Source organism: Phocoena sinus, chromosome 5 (assembly GCF_008692025.1).
Source record: "Phocoena sinus isolate mPhoSin1 chromosome 5, mPhoSin1.pri, whole genome shotgun sequence".
NCBI lineage: Eukaryota > Metazoa > Chordata > Mammalia > Artiodactyla > Phocoenidae > Phocoena > Phocoena sinus.
The window spans coordinates 98,948,667-98,961,108 of NC_045767.1; the positions used below are offsets into that span (position 1 = coordinate 98,948,667).

At 42.5% G+C, this 12,442-nt stretch overlaps 1 protein-coding gene across 1 annotated transcript in view; it reads right to left on the bottom strand.

Moving 5' to 3' along the window:
- SCD5 (stearoyl-CoA desaturase 5) overlaps positions 1-12,442 on the bottom strand; it is a 157,276-nt gene that overhangs the window by 45,858 nt on the left and 98,976 nt on the right. Inside the window, exon 3 of the mRNA XM_032633620.1 lies at positions 8,320-8,525. Within this exon, the coding sequence (XP_032489511.1) occupies positions 8,320-8,525 (206 nt within the window). The remainder of the gene's footprint in view (positions 1-8,319; positions 8,526-12,442) is intronic.

The window sequence follows — 12,442 nt, forward strand, 5'->3', positions numbered from 1 at the left end:
TCTTGTTCATTGTTCCATCCCCAGCACCTAGAGCCTGGTATGTAGTGGATGCTCAAAACACAGTTGTTGAATTAAAAGTGATACATGCAGGGCTTCCCTGGTGGTGCAGAGGTTGAGAGTCCGCCTGCCAGTGCAGGGGACACAGGTTCGTGCCCCGGTCCAGGAAGATCCCACATGCCGTGAAGCGGCTGGACCCATGAGCCATGGCCGCTGAGCCTGCACGTCTGGAGCCTGTGCTGCACAGCGGGAGAGGCCACAACAGTGAGAGGCCCGTATATCGCAAAAAAAAAAGTGATACATGCAGAAAAGGAAAGAAAGCTGGATGCCCTGAGAAACGCCATGCACCTCATGGCTTCCATTATTGAGGTGTGAGTGGGCAGAGAGGATGCCAAAGAGCTGGGCTCTACGTACAGCATGGCTGAGTGATGCTCACCCTGAGGACAGTTTGGTTCAGCTGTTGAAGGACCATCAAGGACCCAAGCGAAACAGGAAGTGGTCAAACCAAGAGTAACTGATGAGCAAGGCAGTTGGCAGAGGGTGTTTGTGCTTGAAAGGCCCCACCTCCATGTCTGTCCCCAAATCTCCTCCACATGTTTAGATGTTTGAACGTCTCATTATCCAGAACCTCTCCTTTGGGGGTTATTTCTATAGAGTTTTCCACAAGATACAATTAGCCAACCAATGTGTTCAACCATTCAAAGTCACTAAATTCTAGACAAGAATTGTTGTACTAACCTAGCAACAGTTAGGGTAGGGCCCCAAGGCAAATGAACTCAGAGTAGGGAGAGACTCCCCAAGACCCAACATGGAACCTGGATCAAAGAGCAATGGATTTGGTCAACAGAGATGGAGTCAAGTTGGTTGTAAGTCCCCAGACGACTCATCCCATCCCCCCTAGGGGATCCCCCAAGTGGGAGATGAAGCTGTGAGGGTAGGGAAGTGAAGATGAGTCAGTTGTAGGTTTGTCTGGATGCTCTATCCTGGCTATGTGATCGTCCCCAACAGAGAAATACACTTAGAGTTTACACAGACAGGACTGACACAAAGTCATAAGGAGGAAGGTATCACTGAGAGATTTGGTGCTTGCCCTTGAAAACGGAGAAAAAATAAAGACAAATGATAACAGATCAGGTGACAAATTGAAGTGAAATCGGTCTCAAAAATTCTAGCCATTCAGTGCCTTTCTTCCTGAAATGACAAGATTTACACATTTTCATCTCTTCCAAGGGCACCAAAACAAGTGCTTCACTCTTCTGTATCATTCCATCCATTTTCTCTTAGCTTATCTCATCACCATGGTGATGAGGCAAGGACTTTATTTTCCTGTGTCTGGACTAAACTGGCATCCTTGTCAGTTACTTCAAAAATGCACGTGTCTGCATGTTACTTCTAGAGGAGTTTCTCATCTAAGATGGGAATCAATGGGATAAGAAAAGCATTAGGAGAAACAGCCTCTGGACTCTATCCACATTCTGCCATCTCAGAAAAATTATTTGAGATTCCAGTTTCTGCTCACTAAATGGAGACAGAAAGGCTACTCACTTGCTTAATAACAAAATGTTATAAGACTGAGTAACTTGTGACGGCCAATCATTTTGCTTAAGGCAGAACAATTAAATAACTATGGCAGAGACTAACTGCTTACTCCATATCAACTCACCCTTTTTTCCACAGAAACAAAACCAGGATTTTATTCAGGGGTACAATACATCATCCAAGAGACTGCATTTCCCAATTTCCCTTGAGTGCAAATACAGTTAGGTGGATCAGCTGTGAGTGTCTTCTGGGAAAGCTCCTGATAGGAAACTGACTCAATTGAGCAGTGGTAACCCCACCCCAACCCCACCTTCCTTTTGCGTGGAGCTCTAGGGGTAACCTTGGACCTCAGAATGAAAGACTGAAAGTCACATGCTAAGGATGGTGGAGCAGAAAGATAAAAGAGGATAGCCTCATCCACCAGAGGGCAGACAGCAGAAGCAAGAAGAACTACAGTCCTGCAGCCTGTGGAACAAAAACCACATTCACAGAAAGACAGACAAGATGAAAAGTCAGAGGGCTATGTACCAGATAAAGGAACAAGATAAAACCCCAGAAAAACAACTAAATGAGGTGGAGATAAGCAACGTTCCAGAAAAAGAATTCAGAATAATGATAGTGAAGATGATCCAGGACCATGGAAAAAGAATGGAGGCAAAGATTGAGAAGATGCAAGAAATGTTTAACAAAGACCTAGAGGAAATACAGAAAAAACACATAGAAGAATTAAAGAACAAACAAACAGAGATGAACAATACAATAACTGAAATGAAAACTACACTAGAAGGAATCAATAGCAGAATAAATGAGGCAGAAGAATGGATAAGTGACCTGGAAGACAGGATGGTGGAATTGACTGCTGTGGAACAGAATAAAGAAAAAAGAAATGAAGACAGCCTAAGAGGCCTCTGGGACAACATTAAATGCAACAACATTTGCATTATAGGGGTCCCAGAAGGAGAAGAGAGAGAGAAAGGACCTGAGAAAATATTTGAAGAGATTATAGTTGAAAACCTCCCTAACATGGGAAAGAAAATAGCCACCCAAGTCCAGGAAGTGCAGAGACTCCCAGGCAGGATAAACCAAAGGAGAAACACACCGAGACACATAGTAATCAAACTGACAAAAATTAAATACAAAGAAAAGTTATTGAAAGCAGCAAGGGAAAAATGACAAATAACATACAAGGGAACTCCCATGAGGTTAACAGCTGATTTCTCAGAAGAAACTCTACAAGCCAGAAGGGAGTGGCATGATATAATTAAAGTGATGAAAGGGAAGAACCTACAACCAAGATTACTCTACCCGGCAAGGATCTCATTCAGATTTGATGGAGAAATCAAAAGCTTTACAGACAAATAAAAGCTAAGAGAATTCAGCACCACCAAACCAGCTCTACAACAAATGCTAAAGGAACTTCTCAAAGTGGGAAACACAAGAGAAGAAAAAGACCTACAAAAACAAACGCAAAACAATTAAGAAAATGGTCATAGGAACATACATATTGATAATTACCTTAAACGTGAATGGATTAAATGCTCCAACCAAAAGACACAGGCTTGCTGAATACATACAAAAACAAGATCCATATATATGCTGTCTACAAGAGACCCACTTCAGACCTAGGGACACATACAGACTGAAAGTGAGGAGATGGAAAAAGATATTCCATGCAAATGGAAATCAAAAGAAAGCTGGAATAGTAATACTCGTATCAGATAAAAGAGACTTTAAAATAATGTTACAAGAAACAAGGAAGGACCCTACATAATGATCAAGGGATCAATCCAATAAGAAGATATAACAATTACAAATATATATGCACCCAACATATGAGCACCTCAATACATAAGGCAACTGCTAACAGCTATAAAAGGGGAAATCAACAGTAACACAATAATAGTGGGGGACTTTAACACCTCACTTACACCAATGGACAGATCATCCAAAATGAAAATAAATAAGGAAATAGAAGCTTTAAATGACACAAGAGACCAGATAGATTTAATTGATATTTATAGGATATTCCATCCAAAAACAGCAGATTACACTTTCTTCTCCAGTGTGCACGGAACATTCTCCAGGATAGATCACACATTGGGTCACAAGTCAAGTCTCAGTAAATTTAAGAAAATTGAAATCATATCAGGCATCTTTTCTGACCACAATGCTATGAGATTAGAAATGAATTACAGGGGAAAAAACGTAAAAAACACAAACACATGGAGGCTAAACAATACGTTACTAAATAACCAAGAGATCACTGAAAAAATCAAAGAGGAAATCAAAAAATACCTAGAGACAAATGACAATGAAAACACGATGATCCAAAACCTATGGGATGCAGCAAAAGCAATTCTAAGAGGGAAGTTTATAGCTATACAAGCCTACCTCAAGAAGCAAGAAAGTAAACGAATCCAGTTCTCTACTGGCCCTGTGCTGCCATAACCTGGACCTCCACGATTCTTTTACATGTGAGAGAAACTAACTTCTATCTTGTTTAAGCCAAACACAATTCCCAACTGATAGACCCACTGTCAACCTTATAAGTAGGCCCTTCTAGGCTCACCCCCAACGTTTGCAGGGCCTAGGCCAAGAGCAGAGGTGGGAGCCCCTAGCTTGTAGCCCAATCCCTTCTCTTCCCAACCCAGCTCTGTCTGCTTTGTGTGGACATCCAAGCCCATGCTTCTAAGCTCATCCCCAGGCCAACACTGCCCCCGGCCACTCTTCGGGTCTATGGGACACACACTTCCCTCTAGGAGGACAGAGCCTGGGAAAGGCTGCTGTAGGCTCTGAAAGTGAGCTCAGAGCCACTTGGGCAGGGAATTTTAGGATCCTAGGACCCTAAGGCACAGTCTAGAAGTGGGAGGAGGTTCCAGGTGGCATGCAACTTTGCCCTGTGATCTCTTCGCCCTGCAGGGAGAAGCATGGCCCTTGAAGGCACAGGGCCCAGGGCAGGGACCCGAAATGCTACAGTCTAAATGTGATACCACTGGCTCCTCTCCCTCTCACCTCCTAATGCCTGCCTTTTCATCATTCACAACTTGACAATAGAGAGAAACCTGAAGTAGTCCAGTTAACTACTTGTAACAGCCTTGGTAAAGTTATCTTTTAGAGGAAAAGCCTGGAACTATAGCTTGAACTGTGCTGTTTCCCTGTTACCCTTAATGCTGCTATCTTCTCTCTTTTATGAGACTGTATAATGGAAAGCTGATCAAGCTTGGCTCTCAGGCAAGCTTGTCTTTAGTGAGCTGTCATTAGGATGGCCACGCACTGTGGATCAAGCAACTGCAATACTGGTGCTGGCGTTCTGACTGAAGGAGGAGTCTCCAGATCCTGGGTCCTTCTCATTTACACATCTGCCTGTTTGAGGAAACTCTCCAAGTGTTTACCTGGGTCCCTTTGTACAAACATTGCTCCCTAGGAGGGAGTGGAATCAGCAACAAACCCCGGCCACCAAAACTGGAACAGGGACTTTTGCCCTAGGAGGACTACAGAGAAACGGATGGGAATTGTGACCAGGAGAGGGATTCTCTAAGAGGTGCCACTGAAATGGCCCAGGACTGGGTCCCAAATGAGCTGGGCACGTTTCTCTGTTTCTCAGGAAGCCCCCCACTCAGCCTAGGGTAGCAGGGACTGAGACCTGATATGACAGTGCCACTGCTGATAGGATCGACCACTCCAGCTCCCACCCCTATGTGCAAGGACTTATTCCTTAAGGAATTTATCTCCTCCACATGGTCTGACTGTCAGGACTGGTAACCTGGCTTCATGAACACAAAAAACGCCCAAATGGCCACAGTATCGTTGTGTATCTTGGAAGCTCTCTTCCTTTAGTTCAGTAATTCTAAGCCTCATTTTGGATTACGGATCTCCACGTTCTCTAGGCTGGATAATTACCAAAGGACATGAGTGTCCACCCACACTGCAGAGAACTGTTGTAGCTCCTTTCAGAAAACGAGGCATAATCCAAAGGACATTGAGCAAATAATCTGAGATGTAGGTACTTGCTATAGACTGATGTTTGTGTCCCCTCCAGATTTGCATGTTGAAACCTAATTCTCAATGCAGTGAGGGCCTTTGAGAGGTGATTAGGTCATGACGGTGGAGCCCTCATGAATAGGATTAGCGCCCTTATGAAAGAGAACCCAGAGAGTTCCCTTGCCCCTTCTGCCACGTGAGGACAGAGCCAGAAGACGGCTATCTATGAACTAGTTAGAGAGCTCTCACCAGACACTGAATCTGCTGGTGCCTTGATCTTGGGCTTCCCAGCCTCCAAAACTGTGAGAAATAAATGTTTGTTGTGTAAGCCACCTAGGCTATAGTATTTTTGTTATAGCAGCCCAAACAGACTGACAGAACTTCTATCCCCAACTTTCTATTTAAATTTCGTTTATTAGTTTTTTCATAGGAAAGATGGAAGGCATGGGTTAACTAAGGTCCCTCCTAGCTCCAAAGTTCAATGGCTCTATATAGTTCTATGAAATGAGAGACATGATAAATATCCTCCTCCCCATCTATTCTACCCTATTATAGCACTCTTCTCTCTAAAGCATAATTGTCTGTAAGTTAATTTGTGGGTTCCCTGCTAGACTGCAAATTCCGGGGGAACTGAGACCAATCTTTAAGGTCGTATCCTCAGCACCAATTTCTAGCAGGAGCTCAATGATATATAAGAGATGATAATATGAGTGAGTGGTTTCTGATAGCTACAATCTCCTTTGGTTACTGGACTGGAGATGAAAGATGTTCTCAGATAACTATTCAAGGAACATGCCGAAATAGCCTTTTTTCTTCTGCCTGCATTTAGTAATAGTCTTTGGATGTAGGTACCATGAGTATACACCTAATGAATCAGATTACCATATTTTTTAAAGGGAAAAGATGCAAAAAAAACTTCCATTTTTTTTTTTGGTCAGAGAAACCCAGACTATTATTCTCAGCTTCGTTCTCAGGAATAAAACAGAAGATCCTCTGCCTCTTCATCTGAGATCTTCAAATTAATCTAAGGTCTGATTGTCCCAAAGCATTACTAATTGTATAGCAACATCATTTATATCACAAAATTGGAAATGACATACGTATCCCATCACAGAGTGATGGCTAAATAAACTATGACACTCAAATGGTGAACCCATGCAGCCTTTGATAATGGTGCTTACAAGATAATCTGAAGTTAAAAGTCAAGACATAAAATTACATGAGCAGTATGACTGCCATCATGTAAAACATGTCAAATATACACATAAAATATAGAAGGAGATACTACAGAATCTGAACCGTGGCTGTGTTTGTGTGTTAGGACTGCACATGAGTTTCTTTCTACTTTTCTGAATTTTGCAGATTTTCCTCTTTTACTCTCATGGTGAAAAATCAAAATCAACAAATCATTTAATTGTAAATTGAAAACATCTGCTATAAAATTTTGGCTATTGATACTGGTTGCGTCCACCTGAAAGAGCTGTATGGCGGAGCACAGAGAAGACCCTATGGTGAAGCCAACAGAAGCAGGGGGTGGAAAGACAGGGAATCCTCTGGAGTTGCCGCTGCCTGTGGAATAAGAGACATCATGGATCTAAGCTCTTACTATATAAATGCCAGACATTTCTCATACATTTTTTTTCATTATGTCCTCATAAAAGCTATAAGAGATAGGTACTACTGTTAGTCCCATTTTACAGCTGAAACTGAGCCTTAGAGCGAGTGTGAGCCTTTGCAACCTGTCCCACCATCCACTGAGGGGAAAATGAGCACATTTCTCAGCCATACTTCCTCTCGTGCAAGGATCTCTTGTGTCAAAGGCACAGCCTCCATTTCCATTATTGGGAGATTCTGTTTGGAATGAGTCCTCAAATGACTCCTGCCTGTCAGTGGAGATGGTGTCCGGTGTCCAGTGACCACTTGTCCACCATATTATCTCAAGGCTCTCACCAGAGTGTGATCCCAAAATTGTCCCTCTTTGCACATAAATCCATTACTTTGGGGCAACGAGCCCATTTATAAATGCTCTCGTTGTGGCCAACTTTACAGATCCAGACCAACATGGATAGAGCCCAGGCCAGCTCCCTAGTTAAAACGTGAACCATGGTTGCCCTCCACTTGCCAGCATGATAACAGGCAAGCTTTCACCATGTGCTTGTTGAACATAGATCCACCCTGCAAATGCTGACGGACTGAATATGCTCAGCTGACACCATTAGTGCACACAACCATTTTGAGGCTCTTTGTTACATGGTCACGTTTTCCCTGCACAGAAACCTACTGGGGTTACCATTTCCAAGGGGAGGGGGAGAGGAGGCCCCACTACAAGAGAATTCAGGGAGAACAGAGCAGGGGACCTGGCGGGAGTCCAGTCCTGTTGAAGTCAAGTGTGTCACTAAAATAAGCAAGTCCCCTCTTTCCTCCTCGCTACCCCAGGGAAACATGAATGCGCAAGCGAGGACAACTACAGAAACATTCCATGAAATCAGTAGTTCAGGTGGGTCTGAAGGAAATGACAAGTGGGCTTAAAGGAAATCCATTTCAAAATCAAGTTCAAATTCAAAACAAATGTGTGAACAGGGGAAAACGTAATGATCAAAAAGGAATGAATTTAAAAATATACATATATATAATAAAAAATATTATTAAAATAAATAAAAAGGAATGAATAAACAGACGGCAATCCTAACAAGAAGACACAATCGTCAGGGTAAGTGCTATGCGGAGAACTGCTTGGGGATATTACTGCACTCCAGGTCCTGTCGCTCAGGCAGGGACAATCGATGGTATCCGTTCACTTACTTTCTCTGGAACCGGACCACAGGATCAGCCAGCAGGTCGGTGACGTCAAGCTTCCTCCCCTTCTCGATAACATCCCGATGCTTGCGGACAAACAGCCACCCGATATGGGAGAAGAAGAAGCCCCGGCGGGCGTTGTGGGGATCAGCGTCCGTCTCCGAGTACTTGTGGTGGACTCGGTGGTCCCTGGACCACTCGAAGATGTCATTCTGCAGAGAGAATGCAGACCTGAGTGAAGGGCTAAAACACCCTGGCACCTTCCCCAAAGCTCCTCAGCCTCCCCTCCTCCCGCCCCACCCCCTCACCTCCTCACTGATTTATACTTGCTCCCACCCTCAACCGCAATCTCTCAACCTCAAGTTCAATCGCTGGGGGTTGGTCTGGGGTGGTTTTCATCCAAACAAGAGTATATCCTCACTTAGTGAGGATCTTAGCTTGTCTTTGGAATGTGCCCACTGCAGGAGGTTCAGCCTTGTTGAGTGAACTAGTGGGGAAACCCGAAGAAAGTTCTGGTTACCGAAGTCTCCTAGGAGATCGTTCATGTCAAGAAGAGAGACATCTGCCCTCAAGTTTTGGTGGTCAGAGGAGAGGTGTAACCTTGAGTATGGAAGGGGGTTAGTTCTTGGTCTGGCTCTCTCTGCCCTCCCTCCCCCGCTTTGATGGAGTTCATGTCCAACACACAGCAAGGAGGAAGTCAGTAAGTAAAAACGCAAAGAGGTACTTCACAAAATCTTTGCAAAATACCGAGGCACAAATAATGTTTGAGGACTGCTCTAACAGTGTGTCACAGAACGGAGGGGAGGGAACTTAGGCTCCTTGTGGAATCTGGTGTACTTGGCCAAATCTACAACGTGGAGAAGCAGCAATGCCTGAGGGGCAGGCTGCACTCACTGGAATCCCAAGAGAGACTCTGGTGCCCAAGGAAGGAGAAGCATCAGAGTCCAGCAGACTCTGCCAAACCCACAGACAGGGTGGGGCTCAGGCACACATGGGGGACCAGCCTGTTGACCCTCTGGTGACGGGAGAGAGTGACAGGAGCTGGAGGACCTGCGTGAGCTATCAGGGCAGCATTTCAGCTGACACTGTTAATGAAATCTTAGCTATAGCCATGGGCCAATGAGACCTATAAACTTTCGATGTATACTCAGATTTGTTTTTATCTGATAATGCTTTCAAAGCTTTGAGATGACAAATTAGGTTGGGAAGTAGTGCTTTTGGTAGGAAAATTACAGTTGACCCTTGGACAGCACAGGTTTAAACTGTGCAGGTCCGCTTACACACGGATATTTCTCAATAGTACTTCATGGTCTGAGGTTGGTTGAATCTGAGAATGTAAAGGAACTGCAGATAGGAAAGGCCAATGATAAACTATAGATGGATTAACCCCCAAGTTGTTCAAAGGGCCAACTATAATCTGAAAATAAAAATAAATATATATAGTGTATAAGCTCTTTTTTTTAAAAAAAAAAGGTAATAATGTTTTATACCATACTATTCAGTACTTAGTCATGCTTTCATTAGGAATCTGCCATTTCACAGATACTGGCTTCTTCATGCTGATGAGAAGAGAGAGAACTGTTTTATCCTCAAAGTTTTAACAGTTCTTTTAACCAAAAAATATTTCATGGAGTTTTTTGTCTCTCTGGCTCAACCAGTGCTGCTGGAAGGCAACTCAACCTTGTTCATTTTATAGCACCATTGAAAACTTTTAAAATTTGCTTAACCCTTGGGTAATGGGACAGAAAGAGGGAAGGTAGAAAGACCTTAAGAAGTATATGCTCAGCTTTGAATATAAAGAGGGAAAAATGTGCTTAGCAATCTGTGTAAGGTAAAAATTGTAGCCTGGCTTACTGCGATAAGAAAGAGGTCTTTAAATTTTACCAGTGTGTTGAAACACAGTGGTTGGAAAGAGTGAAAGCATTTATTATTTATAATCACAGAATCTGGAGTCTGGAAGGAATTTCAAATGTCAAGACCACTGCAGCCCAAGGAATAATTTATTACTTTTGCATCCAGTTTATTGCTTTTATTGCAAACCCAACTAAACATAGGAAGGAGGGGGAACACTCTGTCCCTAGTCCACAGATGGCAAAGTTAAGGTTTAGAAGACATGTACTCAAGTTCATCTAGTAAGTCAAACCAATAACGGAACAAAGATGGTGCTCCTTCGGTTCTTAGTTCACACTCGTTTCCACAAGATATTTCCCTTATTCTTCCAGTTTAGGGGAGGGAGAGTCTTTTAAAGAGAAAACTCTAAGTGGAGAGTTCCAAAGGGCTAGAAACATTATTCTCATAAAATTAAGCATGATAGAACAACAAAAGAATGATGATGAAGACAAGATGGAACAGAGACATTTCTTTATTTTAATCCCCCTTACCTGAATGCCTTCCAGACAGAAGCTACTTTGACTGAAGCAGTGGAATGAAGCAAGGATTTGGGCCACATTCCAAATAGTCGAGCATACAATCGAGCCAAAAATACTTTAAGATGTACTTTAAAAAATCTTTTTTTTTTTAAACTCTAAAGCTGAGTCCAGCGAAAAAGTGACTCAGAGAACAAGATGTAAGACAACAATAGGGCAGAAAGGAAGTAAGATTCACATGGTCGTCTCTGGGCACTCTTCTTCCTACTTATCTGCATTTTGCTTCTACCCTGAAGTGATTGGGTGTGGAAGCCAACCTGGGAAGAGCATTTGTGTTTGATGAAAAGGTGTGTGTACCGAGGGTGTGTTTAGTACAGTCAATGTGTGAGGAAGGGAAAGCTGAGGGCCGACAAGAGATGGTGACCTTCCATCAACGAACTGACTTGTCAAGTGTGCGTATTCCGTCTGTCCATGCTCTGCGTGCACATTTTAATAGGGGCGTGATGCTGGACTCAGCAGCAATTCCTGAAGCCTAAGTACGTACACTTTCTAACAAATCAATTAACAAATGATTCAACTTGCAACTTCGAGTTTGTACTTAATGGTCGGTTCTGGTAGATCACGTTCTTAATACCCCATTGCCTTCAATAGTGGACACTCGCCCTGTGTTTATTGATCACTCCTGAGAAAGAATTGTTGTGGTGAAGGGAGCTACATTAGCTCTAAGAGCGCTAGCTGTAACTGAGGCACAGGCAGGGGTGGGGTCGGGGAACAGGAGAGGAAGAGGAAGACAGCCAATCAGGTGTATACCCCTCAGTGGCAGGTTTCATTACTCAAGAAGCCATACCACGTCCTACTTTGTGCTGTCCAAGAGAAATACAATTGTGAGCTGCATATGTGATTTAAATTTTCCTAGTAGCTACACTAAAAAAGTGAAAATAAACAAGTAAAAAATCAATTTTAATCATATATTTTTCCTTAACATACTACATCCAAAATATCACTCAATATATTATTAGCATAAAATCATTAATGATATATTTTATATGATATTTTTCTGTACCCATATTTCAAAACTGGGCTTGTATTTTACAATTCCAGCACACCTCAACTTGGACCAACCACATGTCAAGTACTCAGTAGCCACATGTGGCTGGTGGCTACCATATTGGACAGGGCTAACCCATGGTTTGGACACTTTTCTATATGTGTTATACTTTTAAAGATTTTTAAAAATTCAACGTTGAGTATGAGTGGGAGGGAGAAATTGGCACAAACCATGTGAAGGGCAAATGTGCTGCATGTATTAAAAGCGCTAAAATTGTGCAATTCGTTTTCTGGAGTTTATCTTAAGGAAATAATCATAGCTGTGTGCAAATATCTAATCACAAGGATGCTCATTGAAGTGAAAACTTGGAAAAACCCTGAATTTCCACATAACAGGATTTGACTTTGTACCTTGTGATACATTAGTTAATTGAATACTCTGTGTGTGTGTGTGTGTGTGTGTGTGTGAAATATTAAGAAAATGTCTTAGGGTTACCTTAGGGGAGGTAAGACTGGGAGGTAGGAGAAATACTTTTACATTTTATTCTATACTCAGAAATTTTTAACAAGAGCATCTGTTGGTTTTGTATTTAAAAACTCACAAAAAGGGATATTGTAGTATTGACATGGAGAGATGAGGTAGAAGGTAGTTAAGTGAAAGACAGTTTTCAAAATAAAAGATGCAGTAATGAATGTATTCTTAATAAAAATATGTA